The 17,328-nt window shown below is 40.9% G+C and overlaps 1 protein-coding gene across 1 annotated transcript in view; it reads left to right on the top strand.

Moving 5' to 3' along the window:
• Positions 1-3,566: 3,566 nt before the first annotated feature.
• Positions 3,567-17,328, top strand: part of GKAP1 (G kinase anchoring protein 1) — an 83,088-nt gene continuing 69,326 nt past the window's right edge. Inside the window, exons 1-3 of the mRNA XM_039474962.2 lie at positions 3,567-3,971; positions 4,382-4,512; positions 15,179-15,437. Coding sequence (XP_039330896.1) covers positions 15,222-15,437 — 216 coding nt within the window. The 5' untranslated portion in view covers positions 3,567-3,971; positions 4,382-4,512; positions 15,179-15,221. The remainder of the gene's footprint in view (positions 3,972-4,381; positions 4,513-15,178; positions 15,438-17,328) is intronic.

Here is a 17,328-nt window from a genome sequence, read left to right as displayed (position 1 = left end):
GGATCTCACTATGTTGACCAGGCTTGTCTTGAACTCCTGGGCTCAAGTGATCCTATCTCAGCCTCCTCAAGTGTTGGGATTATAGGTGTTAGCCACTGTACTCAGCCAAGATTTTTTAAATAATATAAAAGAATGAGGCAATACAATGTTGATGAGAGCTTCTGTAGGTACGATCAGGGTTTGCTGACTGTTGGACTGACTGTAAGAGACAGGTAACAAGCCACACTCTTTACCATGGGATCCCCAAACCTCAATATTTGGAGACCTCTTCTCTTGGACCAGCTAGCTTTTCTCTAAGAAGAAGCTTCCAGTCTCTTGACAGAATCCCAGCATTCCAGGATCTGGATTTGTGAATGAAGCTGAGGGAAAGGGGTCTGCTTTATAATTTAATATACACAACTTCACTTAATTCTGCTTTTCTGTGTAGTGAGTCATACCTGTCCTCAGCTCTGTCTGGTGCCTAGGAGAACTCTGAGTCAACCTCTCCAGAGAGTAAAATATATCTTCTGCTGAATTTGGGCAGCATGGAATGGAGTAGGGAACATGGGGGAGGCAAGATCTCATTGCTCTTTAGAAAACGTTCACAGTGAATTCTCCTTTCCAGCCTTGCTCACCCTCTGCTTTCGGAGGGAAGGCAGCTCTAGTTTTAGAGCCTTTCCAGGGTGCTGTGACATGGGAATGTTCACTTCTGGATGGCTCTGCCTCCTCCCAAAAGCTTAAGTATTCACTTTGGTGGCTTTGGTAAGTCAGTGATCACTCATCCATCTGCTTTCTGCATTCCTAAGTTTTGTTGGCATTTAATTCAACAGGGATCTCTTTCCCTGTCTGCTTTTTCTTTATAGATTTATGTTTTTATCCCTTTACTGTCATTTTAATGAGGTCTTTGGAGTAAGTAGAGACAAATGTGTGTTCAATGCACTATGCTTAACCAGAAGTCCCCTTGCCACTGGGTCTTAACATGTACAGATGTAATAACTATAGCAAAGTGAATACCTAAGCTATAACAAATAGCAGTTTAGCCTACTCTAAATGTTATGCAAAATGTTATGGCTCCAACACAATACAAATATATGTTGCTCACATAACTGTGTGTCCAGGTCAGTGGGTAGCTCTCCTGCATCCAGGCACCTTCTTTCTCGTGGCTCTGCCAACCCCAGAGGCTTTCAGTCATCTGCATAATTGAAGCAGAGTCACCATGTCCAGGGTCCAGCTGGCAGAAAGGAAAATGCATGAAAGAGGCACAAGTACTCTCAAAGTAAAGGCCTTGGCCTGACAGTGGCAGACATAACATCTGCTCACTTTCTATAACTTAATACTTGACCATATGCACCTGAAAGAGAGGCTGAGAAAAGCAGTCTGTGTGTTCAGGGAGAAGGGAAGACTAAATTGTGATGGACAATTAGCAGTCTGTCGAAATAACCTTACTCCTCATTTTGCTGAGAAAATAGAAGCAACTGGAAGAGAACTACTTTCTCCCACTGTCAAATCTATCTACTTATCTTAATGTGTCCCGTATATGTGGAAACTGGGGAAGATGCGGTCCCTAGACTAACCTTGACCACAAAGGGGATCTTTCTTTCCAGGCTTTCAATGAGAAAAATGTGGTCTTAAAGACTGTACTGTACTACCTAATGGCAAAATGCAAGCATACCTCTTTCCTTGTGCTTTTCAACCTCTGTGGTTTTGGATCTTGATCAACACTCCTTCCAGCCATGCTTTTGTGAAATACCAGTTTACCTCTGCATTACCCAATTCTCCTCCCACTTTCTGCACCTCCTCACCCCACCGTTTATTTGCTGGCTTTGCTCATCTAGATCAGAGATTCTCAAATTTTTTGATGTGGTACAAATCTCTTCAGGTTTATTTTTTTAAGTTGAAGTTGCTGGTTCAGTAGGTCTGGGGCGGGGCCTGAGATTCTGAGTTTCTAAGTAACATCCTTACCTCAGTGCTGCTGGGCCATTGACCACGTTTTGAGTAGCAATACTCTAAAGAGGGTGTTTTCCAGATTTTGACCTTTGTTTTCTTCTTTTATCTCACAGTGATATCACTCCTAGGCTGATTATTTATGAGTCTACTTTCTAGTTCAGTCCCTTTTCCCATATTACAAAACCTTTATTTCTAATTTACTAGTGTTCATGTCTCTCTGGCTGTCTTGACAATCCTTCGAATCCTTAAAATGTTCAAATGTAGACTGATCTTAAGAAGTAGCTCCTTCTTCCTTCCTAATTGTCTCTTTTCTCTCTTACAATTATTTGCAAACTCAAAACCTCCACTATCTTTGATTTCTCTCTTCCTACCCACAATTAATCAGTTGCCAAATTCTACAGATTCTGCATGCACATCATCTCTCAACCATGCTCTTTTAAATTCCCCCGCTGTCCCTTTAGGTCAGACTCATCATTACTTTTTACCTGTCCTACAGTAGATCTGTCAGTATTTCTACCTCTAATTTCTGCTTCTCCTCACAGATAAATCAATAGCACAAAGAAAAAAAAAATCCTTTTCTTCCCCCAAATTTCTGAACCCTGAAAACTCAAAATACTGAATTAAATACAAATTCATCCATGTGGTTTCTTAGGCCCCATACTCCTTTGTCTCGCTACTTCTCAACATATCCTGGAGTCTTTGCTTTTTCCCCCAACACAGCTTTCACTGATTCACCTTCATATATATTCTCAGGCTGTCCCTCTTGCTGTAAAACCCTCCCCATCTCCTTCAAGGTCAATCCTAAATGCCTACTCCTTCATACTGCCTTTCTTTCCTTTTCCCCAAGACAGATATACCCGGTTCTTTGATTCCCTGCAGTACTCTGCCACTTTTCACATGGCATCTGTCATGGTTTGCTTTTATTGTCTGTTTTATCTTTGTTTTACTCCTTAGTCTTTGAAGGCAAAGTTATCTTCAACTTCCCTCTGTAACTTTACAGCATCTTACCTGTGGGGCGTCTAATATTAGTTGAATCAGGGGGATTTATAGAGATAATGTGATGCGCTTGTAAGCCCACAGAATTGGAAGCCAGTACAGCTGGGTGCTGGCTCTGCCGTTTATTCGCTGCGAGGCTTTGGGTAAGTCACTGAACTTCGCCTGTAAAATTAGACCACTATTACCTGATGGAGCACCAAGGGAGACAACGATAAAGCGCCCTGCAACTCTACAGGGAACTGAGCGACATTCGTTATTTTCCTTACAAAGATCTGATGCAGTCTTGCTATTGGAATCTTGACTCGCAGGACCATCCCTACGACACTGCCTGGAGGTCAAGCCCCAAGTTGCAGGGAACCCGAGCTGCCAGGTCCCACCGCCCTTTTTCACCATAGGCCCTCTAACTGCTCTCCGCGACGCAGGCGATCCTGCCGTGCTGCGGGGGAGTGGTCTGGAGTCCCATTCCCTCTGGAGGCCTCCCTCCTTCCACCCGCTCCAGGAGAGACCTCTTCCCCGTGACCCCGAGGACCGTGGCGCCGCCGCCTACGTGAGGCGTTTGGACCCTGCCCGGCCCCCGTAGCTCCCCTTCTCCAGCAGGTGGTTCTGGTCCTCTCCCCCAACTCGGGCGCTCACGTCACTGGCGAACCTCTAACCAGCGCCAGCGCCGCCACCAACCGCGAAAATAAACAAACCCCCGCGCGCGGCGGACGCGCCAGGCCCCGCCCCCGCCCCGCGGCTCTCACACCGCCCCCTCCGCCCGGGCTTCCCTCCACCCTCTGCCCGCCCGCTCGCCAGCTCGCAGCCGCGCTCTCCCCGCCCCTCACAGCAGCCTGCAGCCGCGCTCACCGCCGCGGTCCGCCCCGGGACCCGTTAGTGCCTGGCCCGCGGGCCGACCGCGACCCCTGCGTGGCGCGAGCCTGTCCGCACCCCTGCCGACACTTGACCCGGCCCAGTCCCAACGCCCAGTACGGCCGCCCAGGGAGCCGCGAGAGAGGCGGCTGCGGGGGGAGGAGGGAGAGGAGAGCCGAGCCGGCGGCCCGGGAGGCCCGGTGAGTACGCGGAGGCGGGCCCGCCTTGCGGGGGTCCGCTCTAGCGCCCCGGAGGCGTTGGCGGCGGCTCGACCGCGCTCCCCTCGGCGCCCCGGGCTCGGATGGTGGGGACTTGGCCTGAGGCGACGGGCCCCACTGGCCGGAGCCGCTGGGCAGAGGGCACGGGAGGGCCGCTCCGCGGAAAGGGCCGCGGCCCGACGCTCGGCGCAAGGCTCCGGGCGGCAAAGAGGGACCCGCACCCTTAACCCCAGGCCCAGCGCTCTGGCGGCGGCTGAGCCTCCCGAGACCCCGCTCGAGTGACAGGTGCCACCGTCCCCTCCCCGGCGCTGGCGCCCGCGCTCCCTCCCGTAGAGCCAGGCGCTCGGAAATTTCTGGAGCAACGACCTGATTCGTTGTTTTCTCCCTTTTAGGTTTTGAAGCCGCTTCTCTGCGGGAGTTAGGTCTCGCCCAGCGCAAATTCTTTCTCTATGTACTTTGCGAATAAGTTTTAGAGCATCGCTTAACAGCCTTTGGGTGAATTTGGCTTTCATTCATGAATGAGGTATAGTGAATTACTTTTTTAATATAGTGATCCTCCTCCTCCCCCGACAGCTATTATAAAGTAAATGAACAGGATCTTTTTTATTCTGTTATTGTTTGGAACAGCCTTTGCGATTTTTGTCAGATCTCTAGCATTAAGGTGCTTCATAAATATTGAATAGTAATAGCAAGAATAGTTTATTAAATTTCTGATTGCCTTTTCTCTTCATCCTCTTTTTCACTCTTTACCTTCGCCAGATTTTTTAGAATAGATGCTAATGGTTTCATTAGAACGACTAATGAAATGTCATCTGTCTTACACTAAAAAGCCAGAGACACTTTTCCTCACCATTTAGCATTGTCTCTTTGTGTAGTAAATGTGCTTGGGATTGTAACTGGAATTATTTAATAAATATGACTTGTAGCTATAAGAATATTTGAGAAGCTTTTTGGCAAGTTAAAATCTTCATAGAAATCTAGATTTATTTTCTCAACAGGTTTATAACACTATAGTGGCTTCAGCTCTGGAGTAAGAGCAAAACCCAGAAGCTGACCAAAAGAACATTGTGGGGGAAATGAAAATATGTGTACTTGACTCATGGGAGAATCCTTCAGGTCTTCAGTCAGTATTTGTTTTTGTATTTTTTGCTTAGCTTTCTCGGCCTGCAGAAAGTGGGAGCTGCAGATTGGAGAGGGGTGGCAGTACTTAACTATGAGGAAAAAAATGTAGTTTGGGGCATACCCATTGGGTTTACACCGTTTGCAGTAAGTGTGTTTTGAGCAGAGTTTTAGTATGCATCTCACACTTGCAATTAGGGTTCAAATTAGGATTGTGAACCCTAATTGTTTTTTTCCCCCAGAGACAGAGTTTTGTTCTTGTTGCCCAGGCTGGAGTGCAATGGCGCGATCTCAGCTCACAGCAACCTCTGCTTTCCAGGTTCAAGCAATTCTCCTGCCTTAGCCTTCTGAGTAGCTGGGATTATAGGCACCTGCCAGACTTCCAGCTAATTTGTTTGTTTGTTTATTTTTGTGTTTTTAGTAGAGATGGGGTTTCACCATGTTGTCCAGGCTGGTCTCAAACTCCTGACTCCAGTGATTAACCTGCTTCGCCTCCCAAAGTGCTGGGATTACAGGTGTGAGCCACCACACCCGGCCTGTGAATCCTAAGTTTTAAAAAGCCAAAGTGAAGGATACTGTTTGGTTATTTGAAGAGCAGAACATGAGATAACACAATCTTGATTTCATCAGGTGTTAAATCTGTGATAGTTGGCGCCGTTTCATATTATGCTCAGTTAATTTAGATCTAAGTTATATTTCAGTGAGGCCACACTAATTAGCATTAGCATCCATATTAATATCTTTTTTGTTCAGCCTAATTGGTTGGTAGTGTTAATGGAAGATGACTGCCATTCATCTTATAAAAAGTGATATTTGGTGGATCTTGATTTAAGAATTTTATATATATATATATATGATTGTGTATGTGTTCTGAAGTGTTCCAGTTGTTGTCTTCTGGAATGAGATATGGCTGCTGCTGTCTGTCTGTCTTGACTCTAGTGAGGTCATAATGTAGAGGGATAAGATCATAATGGCAGTGTGCCTCCAGACCTCAGTAGAGGTCAACACTACCAGCTGCTTAGGAATTCTTCTGCTTGGGTTGGGTGCATGCCTATAATCCCAGCACTTTGGGAGGCTGAGGCTGGAGGATTGCTTGTGCTCAGGAGTTCGAGATCAGGCTGGGCAACAGAGACCCCACGTTACGGAAAGAGAAAAAAAAAAAGAAATTCTTCTGCTTGTAGTTTAGGTTTCATTTTTAAAAGCAGTTTACTTAAGTAACTAAGGCACCCTAATCCTTTTTAATTCTTTTAAATGAAACACTTTAAAACCAGATATGCTTCCTAGACAAAATTGGTTGTAGTGATTAGTTGGTAAAATGGTACTTAACCATAATGAAACAACTTTGAACTGCTAACAGTTGCTCATGCACATCTGCATTATGGGAATTGAGGATTATCTGTAGAGCACATTTTTCTTTTTCTGTTTGTAGAGCACATCTTTCACTGCATAGATAGCTGTGTGCTTGAAGAATATAAACATGAAGAAAACACTAAGTTCAGTAAATGTGTCTTTATGTGCCAATTCCTGTGGTATTTGTAAGGGATAGAAAGAAACACTTATCTTTCAGGATCTTGAAATCACGATCATGGGGGCTAGGCACAACAATAAAGAAAGACTTTTTTTCAATACATTCAATAGTAGCACGTTTGAAGTATGGAAGTATTACAGAGGAGGGCATGTTTGACTTCAGGAACAGGTCAGAGGATGCTTCATCGAGATTCTGGCACCTGAGCAGGATTTTGAGGAATAAGTGGAAGTTTTCAGTGGAAGAGATGGATGGCATCATAGATGAAAGAGAACAGCATAAAGATAAGAACAAGTAAACTAATTGTGTTGAGGAAATTTCAAGTTGTTTTTTTCTTGGAGTACATGCAAAGTCTGAAGAAAGAGGATTGCTATAGAAAGCCCAAACGTGCTATTACAAATAATTGGCCTTTTGGGTATGAAGTTTATGTAAAATAGAGACTTTGTTATACTTTTGACATTACTGCCATCTTTTTTTTTTTTTTTTTTTTTTTTTTTTTTTTTTTTTTGACAAAGGGTCTTAGGCTGTCGCCCAAGCTGTAATGAGATGGCACAATCACTGCTCACTGCAGCCTTGAACTCCCAGGCACAGGTGATCCGCCCACCTCAGCCTCCCAAGTAGCTGAGACCATAGACATGCACTGCTATGCCTGCTGACTGTTGTACATTTTGTAGAGAAGGGGTTTCACCATGTTGCCCCTGGCTGATCTTGAACTCTTGGGCTCAAGTGATCTACTCACCTCAGCCTTCCAAAGTACCAGGATTACAGGCATGAAGCACCACACCTGGCCTCCTGCCATCTCAAGTATAAAGGAATTAATAGATTTTGCTAGTGGTAGTCAATAAATAATGGAAAATAATAGAAGATACATTTATATATGGTGAGTTGCCCACATATTGAGAATGTGTGTTTCACATTTTGTTCTGAAACATTTCTGTTTTTAAAATTATCTTGTGAATTTATTTTGTCTTCCTTCAGCCATACATTATCCTTGAAATTAGTTTTATCATTTATTTTTTGAGATAGGGTTTGTTATATTGTCTGGGCTGGTCCCAAACTCCTGGACGTAAGTGAACCTCCTACCTCAGCCTCCCAAGTAGCTGGAATTACAGGTGTGCACCACCAAGCCCAGATATCCTTGAAATCATTTTTAAAAGGACACTCAAAGGGAAGAGGGGGAAAATATAATCATTAGATTTCTGTACCAAAAACTTGATTTGTATAGTATTTTAATAATATGTAAATGTTTAACATACAGTATTAGCCACCATATTCAGAGACTAATGTACGTAACAATTGGCAGTCCAGTATGTTTTCATTTGCATTGTATACCTTAATTATATCATTATGTTATATAAATGTCTGAGCATAGAAGCATCTAAATTTTAAAGACCAAGTGTATTTGAAAGAGAAAGAAAAAGTATAGAGAGGGAGAGAGAAGAGCTGTGTTTAAATCTATTATCCTAACATCTCTTAGATGTGACAGTATGTGGAGATGCAGAAGTTGAGGAGAATGCAGTCTTTTCACAAGACTGAAAGAATACTAATCCTTGCCATGACCTGGAATATAGTATCTTTTAAAAGCTTAATGTTTTCATGGTCTCCCTATTTCTTTCTCATTAAGGTTAAAAAAAAAATTACAAAGGAATTCCTGGATTGCATGACATGACTATCTTATTGAAAATTCTGAAAAATTAGTTAGCAAGGGTAATGTTCTCTTAAAAGTATGCAACATATTAGTCTTTGATAGTTGCTCTCTGTCATTTGACTTCTGCATCACTAATGTGGATGGCCAAAGGCGTCTCATAGTCAATTCTGACCTGTAGTTGCCCTTTCTAAATTTTGACACAGGGCAAAAAAAAAATCAATATTGTATTGATTACATTATGCTTAACTTTTTCAACTTGAGTATAGGTAACCATTTTCTCTTTTTGAGATTTTTTTTTTTTAGAAGAAATATGATTGTTGTAGAGCCGAGCATGTTGGCTCATTCCTATAATCCCAGCACTTTGGGAGGCTGAGGTGGGGGGATTGCTTGAGTCTAGGAGCTCAAGACCAGCTTGTGCAACATGGCAAAACACTGTATCTGCAAAAAATTAGCCAGGCATGGTGGCACATGCCTGTAGTTCCTGCAACTGGGGAGGCTGAGGTGGGAGAATCACCTGAGACCAAGAAGCCAAGGCCATGATCGCACCACTGCACTCCAGCCTGTTGTGAGAGTAAGACCCTGTCTCAAAAAAAAAATATATATATATGTGTGTGTGTGTGTGTGTGTGTGTGTGTGTATACATGTAGTCACTTTAGAACATTTGGGGAAATAGTAAAAACTATAGAAAGGAAAATAAGCATAATGAGTAATCCCATGCATTTCTTCTTTTTGGTATGTGTATAAATAATACACATATTTACAAATTGGAGATTATTTTCATATTAAGTTTTGTTCCCTTATTTCATTTAAAATTACATTTCTTTCTCTTCCACTTCCAAAATACTGGTCAGTGTACCTTTTGACATAGTAGGTAGATTTCTGTCAGGGCTCTTGAGGTAGATGACGTGTTGATTTGTTGGCTGTTTTTTTTAAGTACTGTATAGCATAGCACAGATGATAGAGCCCTTCCAGTTGCCTTATCTCCTATCCCCTTAGCTGCAGTTAAGTAGTGCTATTTTTTGTCTTTAATATTTACTGTTATATAAAGTGTAATATAATGCAAGTGGCTGCCACTGTCTTATTCTTTTTTTGCACCTTACCCTGATCAAACAAGGGATCGTTATAGGTGAGCATTTCCCTTTCTATTTTATTCTTTTGTAAGTTAAAATATGTTGACACATAGGTTGCTGATGTGACATAGCATAGGTAGCTGCTTTACCAGAAATATAATTTTGTCTTTTGAGTGTTTATCATTGGTTCTTTTCTTGGTTAACAATATTTGTTGTAATACTTTCTTTTTGCCTTCTCTTTCTTTTGTTATTTCATTTCAAGAAACATTTGTTATCTATTGTATACCCACTATTTAAGATATAGTCTAAACTGACTCTTGGGTTTCTGGTAGGGAAGTATTTTCCTTCTGTAGCATGTCATGTGTAATCTTTAGGTCTTTGACTCTTTTCAGTGGCTGACCACTCACCTACTCAATGCCTAAAACTTTTTTCTTTTTTAATTTTTTTTTAATTGTACTTTAAGTTTTGGGGTACATGTGCAGATCTTGCAGGATTGTTGCATAGGTACACATATGCCATGGTGGTTTGCTGTCTCCATTTTCTTTCTTTTTTTTTTTTTGAGATTGAGTCTCGCTCTTATTGCTCAGGCTGGAATGGCAGGATCTTGGTTTACTGTAACCTCCACCTTCCAGATTCAAGCAGTTCTCCTGTCTTAGCCTCCCAAGTAGCTGGGATTACAGGCATGCACTACCACACCAGGCTAATTTTGTATTTTTAGTAGAGACAGGGTTTCATCATGTTGGTCAGGCTGGTCTCGAACTCCTGACCTCGTGATCTGCCTGCCTTTGCCTTCTAAAGTGCTGGGATTACAGGCATGAGCCATGATGGCTGGCTTTTCTTTTACGTCAAAGATTAAAGCCTTAGCTTGTGTAGGGGCCAGATGTTGATTAAGTTTCAAAACACTTTGCAATGGAGTCAGGCATGCTTAGTCAATTTTTTAAACAGTTTTTTAAACCAATTCTCCTATGCCTCATAGCACCTCATTGTATTTCAGTCTAGTAATAGTAGTTAAGAACACCTGTAAATGCTTACATAGTCATGTGTTCCATTAAGTACGTTTTGTTTTCGTCAATGATGGACATATAATGTGGTATTCTTATTGTACGTTTTCTTTAGATATGCAAACACTTATCATTGTGTTACAGTTGCCTCCAATACAGTCACATGCTGTACAGATTTGTAGCCTAGGAGCAGTAGGCCATCCCATGTAGCCCAGGTGGATAGTAGGCTGTACCAGTTAGGTTTGTGTAAGTATAATGTGTGATACTAACACAATGATGAAATCACCTAATGATGCATTTCTCATAACATATCCCCATCATTAAGTGATGCATGACTATTGAGTTCTTCTGGCTACTGTTCTAAATACTTTCCATATATTAACTTCTTCAGTCTTTACAACAACTCAGAGATCAAGTAGGCTGCTTAAGGACTTACAGTACATAGCAAGTTGGGTTTGATGGGCATTCTGGCTTCAGGTCAGTGGTCTTGTGCTGGTGTTCCCTGCCATTTGCCTTTTGCATTACTGACATAAAGAACCAGAAGTGTCTCATTGTCTCAGAACTGGAAAGAGATTTACAAGTATCTGTACTGAACTAGATGGAAAAAAATACGAAAAACATTTTTGTTGTATGATTAGGATAAGTAAAACATAATATAAATTAATAGGAAAGATAATAAAATGTTGAATTTCTGTAAAACTTCAAACGCTTTTCACAGTTTCTAATGGGAGAATTGTACTTGCTTCTGTGACAGAAACTTTTCATTTTAAAATCAGTTTATCCATGAAATAAGAATATTCAGTTCCTGATCTAGACTTTTAAATAATGATTTCTTAGAATTGAGTGCCCATTAAAATTTCCTTTGTATGAGTAGGTAATAAAAACAAACAATTTTAATCTAAGAATTGAGTAATTTATGACAGTTGGGATTATTTTTAAATAATCTAATAGCTCTTTGCATTAAAAATGTAATAGAAAATTTCTTGTAATAAAATGAAAGGATTTGGGGCAGTTGCAGTGGCTCACGCCTGTAATCCCAGCACTTTGGGAGGCCACGGAGGTAGGATCACTTGAACCCAGGAGTTCGAAACCAGCTTAGGCAACATAGGGAGGCCCCCACTTCTATAAAAAACAGAGAAAATTGGCTGGGCACCGTGGCTCACGCCTGTAATCCCAGCACTTTGGGAAACCGAGGCAGGAGAATCACAAAGTCAGGACTTCGAGACCAGCCTGACCAACGTGGTGAAACCCTGTCTCTGCTAAAAATACAAAAATTAGCTGGACATGATGGGGCATGCCTGTAATCCCAGTTACTCGGGAGGCTGAGGCAGGAGAATTGCTTGAACCCAGGAGGCAGAGGTTGCAGTGAGCCAAGATTGCACCACTACACTCCAGCCTGGTATCAGAGTGAGACGTCATCTCAAAAAAAAAAAAAAGAAAAAATTAGCCAAGTGTGGTGGCACACACCTGTAGTCGCAGCTACTCAGGAGGCTGATGTGGGAGAATCACTTGAGCCCAGGAAGTCGAGGCTGCAGTGAGCAATAATCATGCTACTGCACTCCAGCCTGGGCAACAGAGCAAGACCCTGTCTCAAAAACAAACAGATGAATAAATAAGTGAATGACAGGATTGCAAATTCAATTGGACTTTCTAATTTCAAGTGTTTAAAAATAATGATAAAGCTCTAGGTGACGGAAAACACGCATTGTTTGAGCAGTCACCTTGCAGCTAGATCTGATGCTGCTGAAAACGCGTGTCCCTGGCAAATGGGGAAAAATATAATCAATGTAGAGATTTAAGTCTGTTGCTGGAAACGTTCCTCACTAGGTTTTGGGCTCCCCCGTTCTTGACTTGCTGCTTGTTGTGTGCCTTTGTTGTTGAGGCGCCTTGAACATAATCTTCCAACAGTTTCACAGGCCTATCTATAATAATGGGTAGCTGTGCATTTTGCAGTTGTCTAATGAGGTAGATCACCAGGAGTTGGAACACTTCCCTTTTCTTAGTTGGCATAACTGCAGAGCAGCAGGTGCAGGAGCTTCCCACTGAGGAGCACCAGATGAGGTTGGTTGTATCTGGAGGTGACTGGAACAGAGGCTCTCACTTTTTCAGGGTTTTCTATGCTGCCCCAAGGCCTAAGGAAAACTTTATTTAAGGATACCTTGGTAAGATCACTCTGCCTTATGCTACAGAAAGAAAATTGCTATGAGTCTTGGAGAGAGGTTTCAGAATAGACGTTTATGAACACTTAATGCATGCAAACAATCTAGATGTGAAATTCATAGTTTTCTTATCAGTCCTAGAACGGAAATAAATTTTTTGTGTATGATGTAAGTCATGATAAGGCTTCAATAACAATCTGAAAATCTCAGCAGCTGAAAGCAGCAAAGTTGCTTTCTTGGTCAAGCTTACATGTCCATCACAGGTTAGTAAGGTGGCTTTGTTCATTGTGGTTGCAGACTTTATTAGATCTGGCTGATGGAGACTCCATCTCAGTATATGCTTCCACAATCACAGAAGCAGAGAAAAGAGGACATGTTGAACCACAAACTGATTTGTAAAGCTGTTTAAAGTTTATATTTCGCTGGCCAAAGTAAGTTAGCTGGTTATGCTTGCCTTCAACAGAGAAGTGATGTATAGTATAATTCCCCTTCAGGGAGGGACAATGAATATTTGTGAACAGTAGTAGAGCTGGCACTTCAGTTAATAGTCCCAACATTTAAAATTGAATATAGTGATTGTTAAGTAGCTCTAGAGGATTGTTGTACCTCGAGAGCTCAAGAAACTAAAATTTTATATAGGATTATTATTATTTTTGAAAGAGAGTCTGACTCTGTTGCTCAGGCTGGAGTCAGTGGTGCAGTCTTGGCTGACTGAAGTCTCTACCTCCCAGGTTCAAGAGATTCTCATGCCTCAGCCTCTAGAGTAGCTGGGATTATAGGCGCACATCACCATGCCCAGCTAATTTTTTGAATTTTTAGTAGAGACAGGGTCTCACTATGTTGCCCAGGCTGGTGTCAAACTCCTGGCCTCCAGTGATCCACCTGCCTTGGCCTCCCAAAGTGCTGGGATTACAGGCCTGAGCCACTGCACCCGACCTATAGGATTATGTTGAGGTTGAAGCAGAATTCATCTTTTCCATAATATTTTTGAGTCTGGAATTTCGTTTCCATTTTGAAATATTTTCTTCTTTGTAATAACTTACGGAGCTTTCATTCATTCTCATGCTTGCCGGAGAGATTGGAACCTAAAATATGTCACAATTTATCAATGTGGTATCATCTCTGTACATATTGATTTGCTTATTTCTAGGCACAGGAGTAATTTGTCTTAACATGGTATTATAATAAAAATGCTGTGATACAGTGACTGCTAGATGGCACCTTTAGACATCAGTTCTTACTGTCATTTTTCTTCATTGTATACCAAAAGTATGAAAGATTTCCAGATATTTTTCCGGTTACTTAAGGTGGAAGATTTTATACATGCTTCTCATTTTTCTTCCCTCCTGAAAATATACAAATGATAGCGTGTGGTTAGCTTTCAGAATGGATCTTAATGATCCTTCCTTCCTAGTATTCACCTTTACATAGCCCTATCCCACAATGAATAGGGTGGACCTGTGTGATAATGTGATATAGTAAGAAATATATGTGTAACCAGTGGGATATTGTGAAATGACAGGAGTTCATTCAGATATGAGCACTATAAATCAAGACATAGGATAAAACTATAAAGAAAAGCAAAGGAATAAGTTATACAAAAACCAGGATACTTGTTATCTCTGGCTGGTGCAATGGGGGGATGCAACTAGGGGAGGCATAGGAGTCAGTTAACATTTAATTAACCATTGTCCTGGCTACTTGTAGGGTTCATCTTGATTTTTTCAAACTGAATATTCAGTTTTTATGTGCCTGAAACATTTCAAAATAAAAATAAATTTGAGTTGCCATTCTATTAATACAGTCTGTCTTTTTTAATTGGAAGAGTCTCCTGGTTGTTACAGGGCTTCTTAATTTGGACTTTCAGAGTGAGGTTCAGCAAATCTAGGTCTAGGTGCAGACTCAGCCATTAACTTCCAGGAAGAACTAAGGGAAGTCCTATAACCAACCTGAACTCCACTTACCTTAGCTGTATAACTAAAGGATTTGGATTAAGAACTACTAGGGGACTTTTAAGATCTCTTGTAAGTCTAAATGGTTGTGGAAAAGCTGACAGCACACAGAATGAAGCTACACTCACCTATGCTTGCATGGAAACTAGTGAACTAAAACATAATGTGGAAGGCATTTTGAAAAGTTTCCTTTAGTTGGGAGAATTTAAGCTCTTTATTTTTGCTGTCCATTCTGAATCACAGTCTCTGGAATCAAACTTATGGTAGTATTATATATATGATAAGAATGATATCCCGTCCTTACTCCTTTTTTTCCTTGTATTGGAATTGGGAGTTAACATATAGTTGGAGTAAAGGTCTTTTTTGTGTATAATGAAAAAATATTATTTTCCACTGTAAACCATATTGATTTAGGATATTCTTTTTAAATGTGTATATTGACAGAATTATTGAGAGGAAAACCATGAATTTTTTTAAAGTATGTATGGAAAAATGAGTACATTTGAAATCTCATATCATTTTTCTATTGTAAAATGTTACATTGTTTACTTAAATCTAAAAGTATGTTATTGCTAATAGTGCTGTGGGTATTAATCCAAATTTACTAAATCCAGTGTCAGAAGAAATTTATTTTATATTCATAGGTTGTTTTTAGAATCTAGAACAGATTTTACTGAGTGTTTACTCATCTGCCTACTCTTCTCTCTCCCCATAGAAATTATTCTTGACAGAAATATTTTAAAAGAAAAATCTTTACTATGGCCTCAGCGGTACTTAGTTCTGTTCCCACCACCGCTTCTCGTTTTGCGCTGTTGCAAGTGGATAGTGGCAGTGGTTCTGATTCTGAACCTGGAAAAGGTAAAGGTCGAAATACTGGAAAGTCTCAAACCTTGGGAAGCAAATCAACTACAAATGAGAAAAAAAGAGAGAAAAGAAGAAAAAAGAAGGAACAGCAACAGAGTGAAGCAAATGAGGTAACAATTATAATTTTTTGTGTTGTCTGCTTTCCCAATAGACGATAATCATCCTGAGAACAGATACTATCTTGTTCACCTATGTATCCATAGTACCTGTTCTACAGGTACTCTGTAAATATTACTTTAGTGAATGGATGTTGTGAATTTGTGTATGTATTTAAAGTCAAATGTAATGAACTTTTTTTTTTTTTTTTTTTTTTTGAGACACAGTCTCACTCTGTCTCCTAGGCTGGAGTGCAGTGAGCTGATCACAGTTCACTGTAGCCTCAACTTCCTGGGCTCAAGGTATCCTCCCACCTTATCCTCCCGAGCAGCTGAGACTGCAGGCACATGTCCCCACGCCTGATTGTTGTATTTTTTGTAGAGATGGAGTTTTGCCATGTTGCTCAGGCTGGTTTCGAATTACTGGGCTCAAGCAATCTGCTTGCTTGGGCCTATAATCTGTTGGGGTTATAGGCATGAGCCACCACACCCTGCCTGAACATTTTTTAAATATAATTTTTCTGACTGTGGAAGCTTGTGTGTTCATTGCATAAAGTTTAAAATAGGAAAGTCTTAAAAGGTAACAAAGGTCATTTATAGATATAACCAATGATATAATCAATTAATATTTTGGTATGTGTTTTCTGTACACATATATACATTTATCTGACTATATACATGTATGTGTATATCTATATTATACTTAAATGAAAATGGGATTATATAATAGACTGTTTTATAACTGGCTTTTAAAAAAAATTAGCCATGAGCAGTTTTCCATACTGGTAAATACAGATTTATGTTATTTTAAATGAATCCACAGTTTACAATATTTGATTATGTGGTTATTTCATACTTTTATTTAATTGAACTCATGATAAACATTTGGGTTGTTTCCTGTTTTTTACTGTTACAGACAAAAATCATATGACTAGTTGTTTTTGTTTTTTTGAGATGGGATCTCACTCTTGTTACCGATTGGAATCCAGTGGTGTGACCTTGGCTCACTACAACCCCTGCCTCCCAGGCTCAAGTGATGCTCCCACGTCAGCCTCCTGAGTAACGGGGAGCACAGGCACATGCCACTATGCCAGTCCAGTTTTTTGTATTTTTGGTAGGGATGAGGTTTCATTATGTTGCTCAGGTGATCCACCCACCTTGGCCTCCCAAAGTGTTGGGATTACAGGCATGAGCCACGGCGCTGTGTCTTTTCTTTTTTTCTCCAAAGAGAAGGCAGAATCTCTCTCTGTTGCCCAGGCTGGAGTTCAGTGGCACGATATAGCTCACTGTAGCCTCAAACTCCTGGGCTTAAGCAGTCCTCTCGCCTCAGCCTCCCAAGTAGCTAGGACTACAGGCAAGCACCACCACGCCTAGCTAATTTCTTTTTTCTTTTTTGTTGTAGAGACAGGGTCACAGGATGTTGCCCAGGCTGTTCTCAAACTCCTAGGCTTAAGCAATCCACCCACCTCAGCTTCCCAAAGTGCTGAGATTACAGGTGTGAGACACAATGCCTGACCCTCTATAATTCACCTCGACTGGACATTTTTATGCATTCGATGGTCATTTTTTCCTTCAGAGTAAAAACTGCATGGAAGGCCCTTTTTTTCTAGACATCTTTAGCATTAGTTATATGACCAACATTTAATATGCCCATTGTTTTTAAAAGAAATGTTGATATACAACTCTAGCGTGTATTTTGTTTTAATAGAAGGAGCAGTTGAGTATATAAGGGTTTTTCTCATTATTATTTAATTAGAGAAGTAGTAAAAGTATTTTATTCTCATAGTTATTTTATGATGTCCCAAGACTTAGAAAAAAGCCTTTTCAATTTATTTTTTCCCATTAAATTTCTACCTCCATTGCTTTCTAACTATTCTTTAAAATGCTTGCCACACAATAACTTTAA

Source organism: Saimiri boliviensis, chromosome 2 (assembly GCF_048565385.1).
Source record: "Saimiri boliviensis isolate mSaiBol1 chromosome 2, mSaiBol1.pri, whole genome shotgun sequence".
NCBI classification, from domain to species: Eukaryota; Metazoa; Chordata; class Mammalia; order Primates; family Cebidae; genus Saimiri; species Saimiri boliviensis.
Note: the sequence above shows the minus strand (reverse complement) of the source record. Positions and strands in the feature narration are given on the sequence as shown.